At 42.5% G+C, this 19,018-nt stretch overlaps 1 protein-coding gene across 1 annotated transcript in view; it reads left to right on the top strand.

Moving 5' to 3' along the window:
• CACNA1B (calcium voltage-gated channel subunit alpha1 B) overlaps nucleotides 1-17,552 on the top strand; it is a 283,004-nt gene extending 265,452 nt beyond the window's left edge. The window contains exons 46-48 of the mRNA XM_063432933.1: nucleotides 7,550-7,739; nucleotides 8,898-9,133; nucleotides 11,906-17,552. Of these exons, the coding sequence (XP_063289003.1) occupies nucleotides 7,550-7,739; nucleotides 8,898-9,133; nucleotides 11,906-12,430 (951 nt within the window). The 3' untranslated portion in view covers nucleotides 12,431-17,552. The remainder of the gene's footprint in view (nucleotides 1-7,549; nucleotides 7,740-8,897; nucleotides 9,134-11,905) is intronic.
• The last annotated feature ends 1,466 nt before the right edge of the window (nucleotides 17,553-19,018 follow it).

The raw sequence follows: 19,018 nt of genomic DNA, 5'->3' as shown, positions 1-19,018 counted from the left end.
GGGAGAGTGAAAGAGGAGGATCAGTATTAGGAGGAGGAAAGACAAGGAGCTCAGTTTTAGAGAGATTGAGTTTCATAAAGCGGGAGGACATCCAGTCAGAGATGGAAGGCAAGCAGTGACACCTTGCAGGATGGCAGGGGAGAGGTCCGGGGAGGAGAGATATAGCTGGGTGTCATCAGCGTACAGGTGGTAGTGGAATCCAAAAGAGGTAATAAGTTTTCCAAGAGAGGCAGTATAAAGAGAAAATAGAAGGGGACCAAGGACGGAGCCCTGGGGGACTCCAACTGAGACAGGACGAGGAGAGGAGGTATCATTAGAAAAAGAGACACTGAATGAGCGTTGGGAGAGATAAGAGGAAAACCACGAGAGGACAGAGTCACAGAGACCAAGCGATTGAAGAGTTTGAAGAAGGAGAGCATGATCAACGGTGTCAAAGGCCGCTGAGAGGTCAAGAAGAATTAGTATGGAGTAGTGGCCTTTGGATTTAGCTGCGATTAGGTCATTAGTAACTTTGATAAGCGCAGTCTCTGTAGAGTGGAGAGGGCGGAAGCCAGATTGAAGGGGGTCAAGGAGAGAGTTGGAATTGAGTAAATGAGACACACGGGTAAAGACAAGTCTTTCCAGAAGCTTTGAGGAAAAATGGAGCAGGGATATGGGACGGTAGTTAGAGGGGGTGGACGGGTCGAGGGATGTTTTTTTTAGTATAGGTACTACAGTGGCATATTTAAGGTTAGCAGGGACAATGCCAGAAGAGAGAGAGCGGTTGAAGATGTGTGTTAAAGAAGGCACAAGACAAGTGGAGAGAGATCTGATAAGGTGAGATGGGACAGGATCGAGTGGGCAAGTGGTGGGGCCAGAGGAGCAAAGAAGAGCAGCCACCTCTTGGTCAGTAGCTGGGGAGAATGTCTGAAGGGTAGGAAAGCCATGATCTATGTGTGATTGAGAAACAGAAAGGCAAGGAGGGGAGAATTCTTTCCTTAGCTGTTCAATCTTATCAGTGAAGTAACATGCAAAGTTAACAGCAGTAAGGTTAGTTTGGGGGGTGGCCACAGCAGGGCGAAGAAGGGAATTAAAGGTGTCAAAGAGACGCCTGGGATTGCGGGAACATGAACTAATGAGAGAGGAAAAGTAGGACTGTTTGGCAAGGGCAAGCGCTGCACTGTATGAACACAATATGAATCTATAATGGAGAAAGTCTGACTGGGTGCGAGACTTCCTCCAGGAGCGTTCAGCACAACGGGAGCATCTTTGCAGGTAGCTCGTTGATTTAGTATGCCATGGTTGGGGGCGGGTCCTCCTCGAGGTGCTTGTTTGGAGTGGTGCTGCAGTGTTCAAGGCAGATGTAAGAGTAGAGTTATATATGGAGATGGCCAGTGAAGGACAGGAGAGGGAAGGGATGGACAGCAGTCGTGAATCAATGTCAGCTGACAACTGCTGGAGATCAAGAGAATTAAGGCCCCTCCTGAGTTGAGGGGGGTTAGGCTGAGGTTGTTGGGTGAGGGGGTACGTGAGAGCAAATGATAAGAGGTGGTGATCAGAGAGTGGATATGGAGTGTTGCAGATATTAGATACTGTACATGCATAAGTGAAGATTAGGTCAAGGGTATTGCCAGCTACATGGGTGGGAGAATTTGCCCACTGCGATAGCCCGAGGGAGGAAGTAATTGAAAGTAGTTTAGTGGCTGCAGAGGTCAAAGGTGGGTTTATAGGAATATTGAAGTCCCCGAGAATTAGAGATGGAATGTTAGAAGAGAGGAAATAGGGTAGCCAGGCAGCAAAGTGGTCAAGGAAGAGAAGAGGAGAACCAGGGGGACGATACATAACAGCAATGTTAGCAGAGAAGGGTTTGAAAAGGCAAATTTAATGTATTTCAAATTACAGGAAGGGGGGATGGGGGGGTGGGTAGAGGTTTAAAGGAGCAGTGAGGGGAGAGGAGAAACCCAACACCACCACCTTTACATTCAGAGTTTCTTGGGTTGTGGGTAAGTTGGAGACCACCGAAGGACAAAGATGCAGGGGTAGCAGTGTCAGAGGGGGAGAGCCAGGTTTCTGTTAAGGCTAGTAAATCTATTGAACGAGAGACGAAGAAGTCATGGACAGAGGTGGATTTATTTATATTGCAAACAGAGCGTGCGTTCCAGAGGGCAGTATGGAAGGAGGATTTAGAGGAACATGAGATGGGTATGAGATTAGTGTGGATCCTTGGGTTAGTATGTGGTGAGTTTGTTGAGAGGGGACCGGGGTTTGGAGAGACATCACCAGCTGCTAGGAGCAGAAGGATAGAAAGGAAGTGAAGGTGGGAGTAGGACTTGAAAGTTTTGTAGGAGGGTATGTATGTAGAGGATTTGGGAGGAGTTGGTGGAGATAGGCTATAAAGGTATGTGTAGAGTGCATGGGATGAATAGAGAGGGGAGGGGAGTGAGGTGGAAGTAATGACGATGGTGTTGCCAGGGACAGGTGAGCGAAAGGATAGGGATATTTTAGTAATGAGAGAAGATAGTGTTAAAGTGAAAAATAGAAGGGAGAACATTAGAGAAAATGTGTATTATATAGATATGTAGATCATATATACAAACACACACAAATATCAATGAGTGTTTAAACCATTGGAAGGATGCAGTGTGTTAGAGGATTTCAGGTGAGGAGAGCTTTAGTGACTTGATTGGTGTGTTAAGGAAACCAGCTGATGTGCACTATCTATAACTAAGTTGCTGACCATGGGGTGGGATGGGTAATCTTCCAGAGATGATACCTCTGCTCAGAAGATTCTGCAGGACTTGGTTGCTTGGGAGTGCTGGGTGTTAATGCTGTTTTAAGGGGCCCAGTCTGAAATATAAAGGTCTGAGGTTAGAAAATAAAAAAAAGGAAATAACACTATTATGGGTGGGGAGACATGGGGCTATTGAGGTAATTAATTAGAGATGAAAAACTAAAGGAGAGAACTTTGGGATAAAAAGATATGAAGGATCAGATAGGTGAAAGTCATAAACCATGAAGATAAATTTACGAGATTATCAGTGAGAGTAGTAACACTAGCTAAACAAACAATTAACAAAGAGTCTTAGAGAATGAACATAAAATGGCATGATCATACCAGCTTTAAGAAAAACAAAAACAGAAGATCAGGATGGGAGATGTAGTTATCAATTAAGTAGTGATAGTATAGGGAGGGAGATGGAATAGAACACAATTTTAAAATAAGAGTTTAAAGGAAACAGTAATGCAGGAATTCTTGAGTAGATCTTCCAGAGATGATACCTCTGCTCAGAAGATTCTGCAGGACTTGGTTGCTTGGGAGTGCTGGGTGTTAATGCTGTTTTAAAGTCCTACCACTCAGCAAACTGCCTTAACCCCTTAAGGACACATGACATGTGTGACACGTCATGATTCCCTTTTATTCCAGAAGTTTGGTCCTTAAGGGGTTAAGCAGAGTCTGGCACCAGTTGCTGAAGAAGATGGAATATAAAAGTAAATTGACAAATGTCCGTTACATTGTTTCTCAGAGTTCCCTCAAATAATTACTGTAGTTAAGCCAATAACTAGTGAATGTGTTAAAAAGCCCTGTTGCGTCTGGCATTGCCACATCGGGTTTGGCCAGTAGAGGGCAGAAAAAAAACAGTTTATCACCTGGTGCCCGTGCATTCATTAGTTGGAGGACATGTTTCTTTCTATATGCAGGTCATGAGCAATGTAGGCAAGCCTTGGCGGTGAGATGATATTCCTAATGTGAAACGTAAACAGAGAGACCTAATTTAGATTTGTTTTTGTTTTGCTTGGCAGAATTGCTGTATATAGATATTTGAATAGGATTTGTAAATTTAAATCTAAGAGTCAAACTGTGACTTACAGATTCAGCGTTGGGCCACTGGTCAGCTGTATAAATGGATCTAAACAATAATGCAATGTTATGGCATGGTTTATTGTTCAATATTTAGAACACTAGTATTTTGGCGCACACGATGTAACCGATGTCTTTTCAACCTGTATTTTATATGATACGGCTGACTCACATGTATTATGCGTTAAAAATCTGGATGATGTTTCACTTTCGTTGTTCCAGAATGTGTGACATTTTAGAAGAATTAAGTAATGAGAGTTTAGGGTAGACCTGAAAACGAATTAAATTAAAGGTGCATCCTGAATGGATGTCCTAGTGTCTTCAGCCAATTAGAATAAAGCTGGAATTAATTTAATATTAGTAGCAGTAACTAACAAATACATGGGTCTGAAAAATATACAAAATGTACACAAAACACACACACACACACACACACATATATATATATATATATATATATATATATATATATACACAGTATCTCACAAAAGTGAGTACACCCCTCACATTTTTTAAAAATATTTTATTATATCTTTTTATGTGACAACACTGAAGAAATTACACTCTGCCACAATGTAAAGTAGTAAGTGTACAGCAAGCATGTCAAACTCAAAGACTAACACGGGCCAAATAAACAAGGTTTAAGCTTATGTTATGTGGGACGTAAAAAATCACATCTAATTCCGGCACCTGGCATCACTACAGATGGTGCGCGCGAGGGAGCAGTGAGGAGCAGGAAGACTGAGCTCCCTCGCTGCCGCCAGCGTCCTGCGTCCTCCCCGGCCTGGTAAATTTTAGCAGAGTAGGCACCTGCAATGTTGAGAAACCAGGTACCTACTCTGCTTTAACACAAAGCATATACTCGCGGCTCGCTGGGCCGCAAAGATGTTCATTGTGGCCCGCATGCGGACCATGGGCCGCGAGTTTGCTATGCTTGGTGTACAGCCTGTATAACCATGTAAATTTGCTGTCCCCTCAAAATAACTCAACACACAGCCATTAATGTCTAAATCATTGGCAATAAAAGTGAGTACACCCCTAAGTTGAAATGTCCAAATTGGGCCCAGTGTGTTCGTATTTTGTGTGGCCACTGTTATTTTCCAGCACTGCCTTAACCCTCATGGGCATGGAGTTCATCAAAGCTTCACAGGTTGCTAGTGGAGTCCTCTTCCACTCCTCCATGACAACATCACAGAGCTGGTGGATGTTAGAGACCTTGCGCTCCCCCACCTTCCATTTGAGGATGCCCCACAGATGCTCAATAGGATTTCGGTCTGGAGACATCCTTGACAAGTGCATCACCTTTACCTTCAGCTTCTTTAGCAAGGAAATGGTCGTCTTGAAGGTGTGTTTGGGGTCATTATCATGTTGGAATACTGATCTGCGTCCCAGTCTCCGAAGGGAGGGGATCATGCTTTGCTTCAGTATATCACAGTATATGTTGGCAGCTCCGTAGTGCTGGCAGCACTCATGCAGGCCCAGACCATGACACTCCCACCACCATGTTTGACTGTAGGCAAGTCACACTTGTCTTTGTACATCTCACCTGGTATCTGCCACAAACGCTTGACACCATCTGATCCAAATAAGTTTATTTTGATCTCATCGGACCACAGAACACGGTTCCAGTAATCCATATCCTTAGTCTGCTTGTCTTCAGCAAACTGCTTGCGGCTTTCTTGTGCATCATCTTTAGAAGAGGCTTCCTTCTGGGATGACAGCCACGCAGACCAATTTGATGCAGTGTGCGGCGTATGGTCTGAGCACTGACAGGTTGACCCACTGGCGGATCCAGGGGGGGGGGGGCAACGGGGCATTTGCCCTCCTCCCCCCCCCCCCCCGAGATTCTCCCCTGCCGGCTAATGCAGGGCTGGCATTGTCCAAGTGCCAGCCCTGCAATGTGCCTGCGGACCGGAGAGGGAGATCAGAAATCTCCCTCCCCGGTCCGCAGGCACTGTGCTGGCAGCCGGCAGGGGAGGGAGTGAGAGAGGACCCGGGAGCTCAGCCTGCAGCTACTGTCCCCCCATACACACTGCCCCCACACACACATACACTGCCCCCACACATACAAACACACTGCCCCACACACATATACACTGCCCCTGTACACACACTGCCCACACACACACTGCCCCCCACACACACATACACTGTCCCCCATACACACATTGCCCCCAAACACACACAATGCCCCCATACACACACAGCCCCACACACATATACATTGCCCATGCATACACACACTGCCCCCCACACACACACATTGCCACACACACACATACAGTCCCATTATACACACACTGCCCCCACACACACATACACTGTCCCCCCATACACACACCATACACATTCACACACTGCCCCACACCCATATACACTGCCCCACACACACACACATTGCCACACACATATACAGTCCCCCATACACACACTGCCCCCACACACACATACACTGTCCTCCCATACACACACCATACACATTCACACATTGCACCACACACATATACACTGCCCACCCATACACATGCTGCCCCACACACACATACACAGCCCCCCATACACACATTGCCCCACACACCCTACACATTCACACTCTAGACCCCTCCCCCCCCCACACACACACACTGCACCCCTCACATTACACCACTGCTCCTATGCCCTACTACAGCCCCATAGCCCAGCAGATCCCTGGTATGTTGTCAAACTGTTCTTAAACGGTTTGACTACTTACTCTGGGAGGGGGTCCCGGCACTCCTGAGCTGTAGTGGTTATTGTGCATGGATTATTTCTTTAAATAATATAAAAGTGCCCCTCCCAAGATCAGTCTCTGGATCCGCCACTGGACTGACCCCCCACCCCTTCAACCTCTGCAGCAATGCTGGCAGCACTCATACGTTTATTTCACAAAGACAACCTCTGGATATGACGCTGAGCACGTGTACTCAACTTCTTTGGTTGAACATGGCGAGGCCTGTTCTGAGTGGAACCTGTCCTGTGAAACCACTGTATGATCTTGCCCACCGTGCTGCAGCTCCGTTTTAGGATCTTGGCAATCTTCTTTTAGCCTAGGCCATCTTTATGTAGAGCAACAATTCTTTTTTTCAGATCCTCAGAGAATTCTTTGCCATGAGGTGCCATGTTGAACTTCCAGTGACCTGACCAGTATGAGAGATTGTGAGAGCGATAATGATCAAATTTAACATACCTGCTCCCCATTCACACCTGAGACCTTGAAACACGAGTCACATGACACCGGGGAGGGAAAATGGCTGTTTAGACATTTCCACATAGGGGTGGACTCACTTTTGTTTCCAACTGTTTAGACATTAATGGCTGTGTGTTGAGTTATTTTGAGGGGACAGCACATTTACACTGTTATACAGGCTGTACACTTACTACTTTACATTGTAGCAGAGTATAATTTCTTTAGTGTTGTCACATGAAAAGATATAATAAAATATTTTCAAAAATGTGAGGGGTGTACTCGCTTTTGTGAGATACTATATGTAGAAATATCTTCTTCTTTAAGTGTACTCTTATTATCTATTTATTGATGATAAAAAGGTTGTAGAATAGAAAATGTGTTACAAAGTATCATATTCGTTAAAACTAATTTGAAAATGTAGACGCCTTCTTTTTATTTCTAAGTTGAGTTTTTAAAATACACAAATTCAAGCATTTCTTAGATTTGCTTATTTTTTTTGCTTGCAGCCCATTCCGGACACCAGCCCCATGAAACGTTCTGTCTCTACCCTCACCCCACCACAACGCCCACAGCTTTATGAATATTCCCTAGAGAGGGTGCCCCCTGAACGCACTCACCAACACCACCACCGCTGCCACCGTCGCAAGGAAAGGAAGCAGAAATCTACCGAACGATCGCCACACAACGAAGACACAGGTAAATAGTTTGATTGCCGTGAATTTACAACAGTTTGGACTGAGTTTATAACAGTTCAGTGACAACGTAATTGAGCGTATAATCTTAATTAGCTTCAAATGCAGGTTCCATTTCTTCTTGACTGGTGGATGACCCATTCAGTTGCTTTCACAGCAGGAGAAGGTCATTTATATATATTTTTTAATTTTCATTATAGCTCCCAGGTTTGGTAAGTTTTACACAGAATAATGGGAGGGGAGCTGACCGGGCATGCCAGTGAGACATTTAGCACCAAAAAGGGGCATTTCAGACTGGTTTGAGCCTAGTATAAGTGCCTATACACCGAACGGCAAAACTGCATGACATGCTGGGTATGAAGCCTTATGTGTACGCAACTGTAACGTAAAAATGCAACAAATTGAAAAAAGAAAAAGAGAAACACAACATATATTGCCCTAAATAATACGACATTCGTGGAAAGTTGTGGTTATAATCTGGGAAAACATTTAATTACAATGTTTTCCTGAAAATAAGACATCCCCCGAAAAAAGCCCTAGTCATTAGTTTGCTAATCTATGTTCGGGGAATTTTTCTCTAACAAAGATTCACTGGATTCCATACGCGAGTAAACTAACTATGTTCAGGGAAGTTTCTCTTGTGGTTTGTGGGATTCCCTACATGCCCTAGTGAACTGGTCTATGTTCGGTGGAATTCCCGAAAATAAGCCCTTGTGTGTTTTTCTGGGGAAAAATTAATATAAGACCCGGTCTTTTTTTCGGGGAACGACTGTAATGTTGTAACTTATATACCAGCTGCATAGAGGTAGGTGAGCTTATCCAATCAGTTTACATTTTGGATTTTTGTGGCTCTTTCAATTGAGCAAATGTCTGACCTCAAAGGGTCCCATTTCAGATATCTGATACTTTGTTAGCATTTGTTCTCTTGAGCAGTTCCCTTAACCATGGCTATGGTGTTATGTAAAAGGAAGCAACACACTATACTCATTGATATGGTCCATCACGAAATGGAAAACTTTACCAGCGGGTAGTTTTTTTAAGTGTTACTTGATATCATTTCTGTTTGGTTCCTTTAAAATGGGTTTAGATTTAGATGCCAGTCGATACTGTGAATTCATTTTGTGTAGCAGGAAATGTCTAGGTTTGACCCTCTCACCCACAGCCCTTGCTAATGAGCTGGTGTCTGGTTCACGGTCAGCAGAGGCCATCTCCAGAGAAAGGAGGCAAGAGAGAGGAAGATCTCAAGAAAGGAAACAGCAGCCCCCCTCTTCATCCGAGAAGCAGAGGTTCTACTCCTGTGACCGGTACGGCAGCCGAGAGTCTGGCCACCCACGTCACTCTGACCACAGCCGAGCTACATCGCCGAGCAGTGGGCAGGAGCATGGCACCCAAAGACAGGTGAGGATGGCATCAAGCATTTCTTAATTAGAGATGCAGAGGATTGCACTGCATATTACAATGTGGCCAGCAGAGGGTGCTGTGCACCACCATGTATATTATAACATTCCAAATAGACTGCTGAATTGACTGTGTGTGTATAATACACTGTACATAACACAAATATAAAATAAATAATTATCGCTCCTGGAAGACATGCTCACAAAAACACAGCATTAGTAATGGATTAAAACTGGGAATTTCTGGTTCACAGTTTGCTGGAGCATTGCTGTGAATGTCTGGATGAGAACCTGTTTTTGTACATCACATAATATTTAGGATTCCATATGTCTTATACACACATGGCTATCTGCATGCTGATTTATATGTTGTATTTATATATATATATATATATATATAGGTAGGTATTATATAGCCAGTGCTGTGTTTGTAGTGTTGGAATATGTGCTTGCATATGTATGTTCTCTTTGCTGTAGAGCCTGCATATTGTATGTTGTGTTAGTACATGTGTGGTGTGTTAGTGGTAGTAGTTTGTGGTCAGGATACGGTGTGTCAGGGTGCGATAGTTGTTTGTGGTCAGGATATGGTGTGTGAGTGCCAGGTAGTTGTTCGTGGTCAGGATACGGTGTGTCAGGGTGCGGTAGTTGTTTGTGGTCAGGATACGGTGTGTCAGGGTGCGGTAGTTGTTTGTGGTCAGGATACGGTGTGTGAGTGCCAGGTAGTAGTTTGTGGTCAGGATACGGTGTGTCAGGGTGCGGTAGTTGTTTGTGGTCAGGCTATGGTGTGTGAGTGCCAGGTAGTTGTTCGTGGTCAGGATACTGTGTGTCAGGGTGCGGTAGTTGTTCGTGGTCAGGATACGGTGTGTCAGGGTGAGATAATTGTGTGTAGCCATGGTGATGTGTGTGTTGTGTGTGTCTGTGTTGTGCTGTGTGGGTGTCATTGTGAAGAAATAGTGTATTGTCAGAACACTGTGTGGATTTTGTTGTTAGTGTGTAATCGAGATGCTGTCTGTATCACTGAGTATGTGTAGTCAGTGTATTTGCCAGTGCTAGCTATGAATACTGGGTTGTATTAGTAAGTGTGAGGTGGTAGTGTGTAGTCAGCATGCTGGGTGTGTATCAGTGTGAGGTAGTAGTGTGTAGTCAGCATGCTGGGGTTGTGTATCAGTAGGTAATAGTGTGAAGTCAGGATGCGGTGTGTGTATCAGTAGGTAATAGTGTGAAGTCAGGATGCGGTGTGTGTATCAGTAGGTAATAGTGTGAAGTCAGGATGCGGTGTGTGTATCAGTAGGTAATAGTGTGAAGTCAGGATGCTGTGTGTGTATCAGTAGGTAATAGTGTGAAGTCAGGATGCTGTGTGTGTATCAGTAGGTAATAGTGTGAAGTCAGGATGCGGTGTGTGTATCAGTAGGTAATAGTGTGAAGTCAGGATGCGGTGTGTGTATCAGTAGGTAATAGTGTGAAGTCAGGATGCGGTGTGTGTATCAGTAGGTAATAGTGTGAAGTCAGGATGCGGTGTGTGTATCAGTAGGTAATAGTGTGAAGTCAGGATGCTGTGTGTGTATCAGTAGGTAATAGTGTGAAGTCAGGATGCTGTGTGTGTATCAGTAGGTAATAGTGTGAAGTCAGGATGCGGTGTGTTTATCAGTAGGTAATAGTGTGAAGTCAGGATGTTGTGTGTGTATCAGTAGGTAATAGTGTGAAGTCAGGATGCTGTGTGTGTATCAGTAGGTAACAGTGTGAAGTCAGGATGCGGTGTGTGTATCAGTAGGTAATAGTGTGAAGTCAGGATGCTGTGTGTGTATCAGTAGGTAATAGTGTGAAGTCAGGATGCGGTGTGTGTATCAGTAGGTAATAGTGTGAAGTCAGTATGCGGTGTGTGTATCAGTAGGTAACAGTGTGAAGTCAGGATGCGGTGTGTGTATCAGTAGGTAATAGTGTGAAGTCAGGATGCGGTGTGTGTATCAGTAGGTAATAGTGTGAAGTCAGGATGCTGTGTGTGTATCAGTAGGTAATAGTGTGAAGTCAGGATGCGGTGTGTGTATCAGTAGGTAATAGTGTGAAGTCAGTATGCGGTGTGTGTATCAGTAGGTAACAGTGTGAAGTCAGGATGCGGTGTGTGTATCAGTAGGTAATAGTGTGAAGTCAGGATGCGGTGTGTGTATCAGTAGGTAATAGTGTGAAGTCAGGATGCTGTGTGTGTATCAGTAGGTAATAGTGTGAAGTCAGGATGCTTTGTGTATATCAGTAGGTAATAGTGTGAAGTCAGGATGCTATGTATGTTTCAGTAGGTAATAGTGTGAAGTCAGGATGCTGTGTGTGTATTAGCAGGTAATAGTGTGAAGTCAGGATGCTATGTATGTTTCAGTAGGTAATAGTGTGAAGTCAGGATGCTGGGTACGCTGTGTTGAACACTATGTAAGGCTGTCGGTCCAGACTTGTCGTTTCGCTGCTCTTAACTCTCCTTTGTTTCTCTCTCTTTTGTGTGCTCTCTGCTACCTCACTCTACAATGTGTTTGTGCCTGTCTGTCATCATTTGCTTGTGTGCTGCTTTTAACATTTATGTTATGTTTTAATCAATCCCTGTCTGCGTGCATTGTTCACTATGTATGTTATTCCTTCATTCATTCCTTTATACCTCCTTATTTCTGTGTTAATGTGTTATGTCTCATGTTGCCATGTTGTTTGTGTGTCCTCGGTGTGTTGTCTATGTCATGTCTCCATCACATGTTCCTGTGCTGTTTTGATGTGCTTTTTCCCCCTTTCAATGTAGGGCAGTGGTTCGGCCAGCGGGAGTCCACGTCTGACGAGCTCCGGTGCTAGCACACCATGCCGGGGAATCCGGAGGCAACTCCCCCAGACTCCTCTCACCCCTCGGCCCAGCGTTACCTACCGGACAGCTCACTCTTCCCCAGTGCATTTTGGGGGGTCTTCTTACTCCCCTGGTCGTCTAAGTCGGGGCTTATCGGAGCACAACACCCTGATGTACAGTGACTCTCCTAGCCATTCTGCCTGCACAGTTACCCGCATCGGTTCTGACCCTTACTTAGGGCCACGCCAAGATACTGACAGCTACTGCCCCCTTCCTGAGGATACATTAACCTTTGAGGAGGCATTGGCCAGCAACTCTGGTCGTTCCTCACGGACTTCATATGTCTCCTCTCTCACCTCCCATTCCCACCAGCTCTGCAGGGTACCCAACGGCTACCACTACACGCTGGGGCTTAGCACGGGGCCTGGGACAGCCCCTAGAGGCCGAAGCTACTACCATGAGGCAGATGAAGATGACTGGTGCTAGCACAGGGAGCCAAAACACATTCTCACTCCCACCCCTGCTTCACTAGAAAGCTGAAGCGAGAGAAGCTTGGTGGGATCGGAGAGGGGCCAGTTGCTTGAGTTATTACTGATGAGTTTTATCATCAGTTGGCAGATCACCATGACAACAGAGCATGTTATGAGAATAAGAAGATGGCTATCTTGGGAGAACTCTAAATATAGAGATCGTATGGGCGGGATAGTGCAAGGATCGAGGAAAGGAGGAAGCGAGATAAGGCAGCCAGAGATAATCTGAATCCATAGGACATCTTCTGGTTTTTGTCTTTCCATGGCTATTTTATTTTTGTGGTGGGAGATCTCAGATGGCCCGTCCGTCGGGATTGAGTGATGGACAAGTTGAAAACAAGGATATTGAGGACCACACAGTATTGAGTTTGGGATTTTCTTTTTCCGTGCATTTTATTTTTATTTAAACACATATACAGGATAGGAAGGAAGAGATGACAACTCCTACACTATTTCTGTAATCATCATTTTACAGGACATTAGTGACCATCAACTCAACCCAAAAGCCCTCACTGCCATTGACACTAAGACGGCTCTACAGTACATTTTAGCAGGGAAGGGTTCATTTATCTCGATGCTTCATTTACATAAATAGCTATAACTCATTGCTGCTTTTCAAGATAATTACGGTCCTTGTAGTTCACCTATTCTCTGCTCTCTGAAGAAGCTACGGTGCTTTGTGGTAGCTCTATGGCGTAATCTTTGTACTAGGACTGTTAACTTGAGAATGAGCTTGTTTTTGCAACACACTGTAAAATAAAACATAGGCTAGGTCTGCAGCATCATGTGTGGCTCACACCTTAGGCCCAGTTGCAAGTCTTACAATGGATTCGGGGGAGATGTGGTCCGTATGTTTGCCGTAAGCAATTTGTATGTCCGTTCACTGTCCTCAAACACACCAATGTAATTAAAACACAAGGGTCATGCCTTTCCTTAGTGTAGTATTTGCGACACACTGGCCAAGCATGCAACGAAGAGGTTAGTGTGATTTTGCACAAGTCGAGGTCATAGATTATTATTAAAGGCACCTCTGTTTTTTTCTGTTGAGTGGTTTCCAAATCTGAAATTGAGAGCCACTTGTTTACAACGTTTCTTAAGAACTAAGTCTGACTATGTTGTACATTGAGTAGTAACGAAGTTGTCAGCGGTTTGGCCCCTAAATGGTTGCATTCCAGAATGGCTAAGCTATACCGTCTTTGTCTCTGTATGCTGACTTCTCTGTAGAGCAGCATTACTGTAGAGTTGATCGGTTATGCAATGTTTTAAAGGTTTTCCGTGCCATTCAGTCGTAAGGCAGCCTATGCTCTGCTTTCAGTGCCAAATTTCCTGAGCCTCTGCAACCAACAGGTGACAGTTTGTGCCAATCTCTGCATGCCCAGTGTGCTACAACCATTCCTTAACTTTGACAGAGTTTGGTGTTTGTATATCTGACCTTATATTGGCAATAATGCCCTTCCGTGATTTCGGACATCAGATTCTGACGGTGCCACCGTGGCCTTTATACATTCATATGTAGCATAAACACTTCATAGCAAGCACAATATGATAAGAGATTTATGATAAGAGAGATAGTGTTGTATTTATTCAGTGCAACGTATATATTATAACAAAAATACATATATACATACATATATATCTATTTTAAGGGCAAAAAGCTGATTTTCCAAAGACATGTAGGACATCATTTAACCGGCAGAGATCCAAATTCAGCCAATATTGGTATTATATTGGTAGTACAGCGCAGGCATGGTGATCACAGCGATCCTAAACGATTTGTCACCTACCTTGACCGAAAAAAAAAAGATGTAGTTTTGGCGTTATTGTCAAGTTGGCTGGCTGCCGTTGGTGTCATCAAAAGTTCTCCTTCATTTCTTATTTTTGCAATATTTTTAATAGCGTTAAATTACTCATAGATGGATTCTGCTGTTGTATTGCTAATTTAATGAATATAACGGCCAAGAAGCCTATCTTGCACAATATACTAACGCAGGCGTACTGATCACAGGGCTAAGGTTCTAAAACAAGATTCAGAGAAGTAGGGATTTTTTTTGTATATTAATTAAAATAAGTGGATGTTATTAATACATAGTACTCGATTTTTTACAAATATTTTCTGCACAGACCAGGCATTTTGAGCGCAGAATGTGATAAGCTACATAACTTTTACGTGTAGCAAATGAGATTTGCAAGGGATCAGAATGAAAAATTCACATGGTAAATCCACAAATGTTTATGGCAACTCCACCCCGTGTGTAGAGTGTTTTTTTTTTTTTTTAAATAATCTTTTTATTAATGTGGCATAGCATGAGTTTAATTTTAATTCTAAGTGCCTAAATTTCCATTCTATGGTCTGTTTAAGAGCAGTGCTTCTGTAAAAATGTAATGCCTCGTATTGTCTCATAGACTCACACGTTTATTGCAGAAGTTGCCCCATAAATATTAACATAAGCTTTTCACGTCGATTTTGGTTGCTTAACGTGGACTCGGTGTGAACCTCATTTTGCTTTTATCACCACATCTGTAGCTCAATAAACGCATATCTGAAAATAGTGTAATTTGTTTGCTATTACAATGGAGTTGTCTCCTCCTTCTTTACGTGTAAATTAACCTCACTTGCTAGTTAAATAAGTAGTTGAAAAGCGAGATGGAATTTTGTGTAAACAACCTTATGAAGCCACTAATATCTGATGTCTACTAATTTACTTTTAACGTAACCCATATGCGGGGTTGTTATTATCAACAAAGGGCCACAGTAGAAACCACTTAAATTTTCTCATAGGGGAACTTCCAGGAAAGGTGTGAACTATGTATATTAAAATGTTTTTATCAGCCTTTGTCTCAGTATAATGGGCCATGTACTCAACAAAAGCGAGACGGTTTGTTGAAATTAGTCTGTAGGTGTGATTTGTTTAATTGTGCATTATTGGTGTGTTGATTGTATGAAAGATGCATAGTACTACAAAAATAAATCACGGCTTGGGTTAAAAGATGATACACAGTCAGATTTACCTTATTGGCATGTGGCTATCATGGGGCTGTAAAGTGACGATTCACCTGCCAGTTGGCCAGTTGGACAAGCGGATCATTAGCTCAACTGTTGTTAAAGGCTGCTGTTGGCATGTATCCAACTTAATTGGGATTATCTCTGTTATCTCAGAATTGTTCATTGTTTGATTTAACTTTTTTTTAATGGAATGTAGCTTGGTTTAATGCATCTTTCAGTGACCGTTGTTGTGATAGGTTGTAATGAACACTGAATACGCAAAAAGGTCTTTGCTATTACAGAGGAAATGGGATATTTGTTAGATAACTAATAAAGAACCGAGCGGGTAAACTGTTCACAACTGCATTCTCACCCATCAAACTCCAATTACCAATTAGAAAGCCATGCGTTTAATTATCTCACTGACTGCAAACATTTCACACATTAAAATGATTGGATTAAAAAGCAATTTCGTAGCACACTAGCAACACCTGTCATATAATTTCGTTACTGGGTGTAGGTGGGTTGGTGTTGTATATAAATGACACATTTTGTCTGTTGTCAACTTTTATTTTACATGGGTATGATCTGCTTAAAGAGGATTTATTCACTTCATTTCTTAAGCTACCATAACTGTAATTTGGGGTTTATAGCCCTACACCCCATACCCTATGTAACATAGGGTACTTGACATGTTACCTAGATTGACATGAAGCTCTGTCTTGACCATAGTGGATCACTTATTCTTTAATGTTGGACCTGAGAAGAAGTCATGTTCCCTTTAAGTAATTCAGTACTCGTGGATGTATGCAGCCGAGCAGCAGGGTTGAACTCATATTTTAGTTGCACAAAAACACGACAAACTACATACACTATCTTAGAGGCGTAGAGAGAAAGCAAAATAAAGTGTTAATTAATAATAAAGATAGTGTTGTCTATTCACTACGAGTTGTGGTTAGTTAAGAATCAACTTGAAAATTTCACCTAAGTTAGAAAAAACTTTCAACTCTGCCAACATGATGCTAGTCCATTCTCGATTCATCCCAATCCCTTGTTAGGAGAATTAACCTGAAATAATGGGTAAAACAGGCTGGTCTTACAATTGGGCCGCCCTTGGCATTTTAGACCATTGCTTTTTCAAATATCGAGGACCATAAATGGTCATGTTACATTAACCCCTCATCGTAAAAGCTTGTTTATTCCCTAAATCCTGGTTTGGCTACCACTATTCTTCACAACTATATCGTGATTTTTTATGGAAAAGGTGGCACTGACAATATTTTTTAGAAACATTCATCATTTTAAATTCTTAGTTGATAATAGAAGAGTCGCTAAGATCATATTCTGAATTGAAAGCTTGGTGGCTTGTCTCATTTACTCAGTTTTCCAAATTGTGATCTAGATTTGGTTCCCCATCCCAACCTTCTTTTGGAGATAATTTGACACACTTCGAGTTTCACAAGCGTTTTCCAACTTCTCATCCTCGAGATCTTTGCATGCCTTTGACATAACTAGGGAAAGGGTCCATGAGAGTCTACATGAGAGATATTTTGCTGCATTTTTCGGAATTAAAAAATTTACTTTGTGCAGATTGCGTTAACAATATTTAGTAGACAGGTTAGTGACCCCACCTGTTTAATTAGCCTTGAAAGCAAAGGGTTAGTAGACAGTCATGGTTGTATACCACCAAAGTGAAATTAAAGTGAATATTGATTACAACACACTATGACTGATCCATACATTTAATAATTACCAATTTTATATTAATTAAGAAGTTGACATCAGAGCCTTTATTTTCGAAAATAGAAAATCAACAGGTATTTTACAGACAGAGTCTACAAGTATGTTTTAGAAATTTAACAGTCAGTTTTATAATTTGTGGGTGGATGACCCACCATGATCACCCGATGACTTCCCCAGTCAGTGCCTCCACCTGCAGACAGAATGGTACGCACCCAACTGGCTATGCAAAAAAGAGATTAAAGCGGGGACCAAGGACATCACCATTCCCGTATGCTGTAAGCTTTACGTGTCGGACTCTGCAATTTTCCAAGGCTTCAGGATAAACGCGACCAAATGTTTTCTATGGTTTGGTTTTTTTTTCCCTAAAAAAAAAAGAGGCACAACTTTTCCAAAAAAAATGTAAAAACAAACAAAATAAAAAAAAAATAACAAAAAGAAATATATATATATATATATATATATATATATATATACAAAAAATAATTAGCTTGGAGAGGATGTTAAAACGAAAATTGTCAAAAATGCATAAAAATTTGTAGAAATCATTTTGTCCAGGAAGCATGGGATTCTGAGTAGCCCCACATAGAAATGGGGCACATTTGTTGCTGTACTTGCTGAATGACATGGCCTTTTCTCTATTCCGTACATGTACACTTAGTCCTATCTCTTGTGGGGGTTGCAAAAGGTTGGATATTCCAGTGTTAGACCAGAAAAGCTTACTAGGGTTAATGCAGCTCTCGTATAGACTGTGTGGAAAACATATTTCCCCTGTTTGTGTCTGGACAGTAGGGAGGCTTGTGAAATTGCAGATATCACACAAAATTCTGGATTATGTAACACAGAAGTAAAAAAAAAAACACATGGACACAGTGACACAAGAGATAGCATTATCAACGACAGGGCAAATACAGTGTTGAAAGAAAACACTCTGTTGCTGGACCGATTGACATGTTTTGGGTGGTGTATGCCTCATGCTATGCAAAACTGTTTTTGGATTGGCAGCATACTCCGTCCACTGGACCTCTTTTTGCATCCATTTTTTTTTGTGTGTCATTATTGTTTGGAGATAACGTCACTTTTTATAAGTTGGCAACTAGAGTTACGCCTTTTTGAAAAGATAATGTTTGTCTAGCCATGGGCAGCTGGTGGCTCTAGATGTTTGAAAAGGAGAGATTTGCCCCCTCTGATATTGCAGCTGCCATAATCTACCATAACACAGTGAGAGACTGTGAATCTCTGACTCTTTCATCAACCATTAACAACCACACCAAAGATCGTAGGATTGAGCATCCATGGTAGCTGAAATGCCATTGGGTGTGGTTATCAATGGCCGTCTAGAGGTATAACTGAACTCTGGCTCAAATACAACCATGTGGGGAGCAGAAAATTATACTGTCACGAATGGACTGTTTTTAACTTTAGCCACAAGGATTGTAGGTCTTCTGCACTGTTACCACTGCTGATTGGGGGTTCTGGACTTCAAACATCTTAATTCCTCCTGGAGCTTACTCTAAATTATTGTTATGGATGGGGCGAGTGATTACTGGAACCAACTAGACAGTTCCAATCTTATGATGTCTGTTTGTAAAAGAGTTTAACTCACTTACATTGGGAGAAGTAGCATTATGGGTCAGTATTAACCTACAAGCTAGCCGAAAGTTTGTTGTTTTGGTAGCAGAACGGTTAAATGTGGCCATTTTGAAAATGCACTTCCCTTTTTTTTTGCAAATTCCGTTCGGCGTTGTCATCACAAAACCTATCACTTTTCATAGTTTGCATCCCAAAACCAGATTGAACTGGCCGTACCTAGCATAATTA

This window comes from Pelobates fuscus, chromosome 9, assembly GCF_036172605.1.
Source record: "Pelobates fuscus isolate aPelFus1 chromosome 9, aPelFus1.pri, whole genome shotgun sequence".
Taxonomy (NCBI): domain Eukaryota; kingdom Metazoa; phylum Chordata; class Amphibia; order Anura; family Pelobatidae; genus Pelobates; species Pelobates fuscus.
The sequence above is the reverse complement of the archived record's forward strand: the minus strand, read 5'-3'. Positions and strand labels throughout refer to the sequence as shown.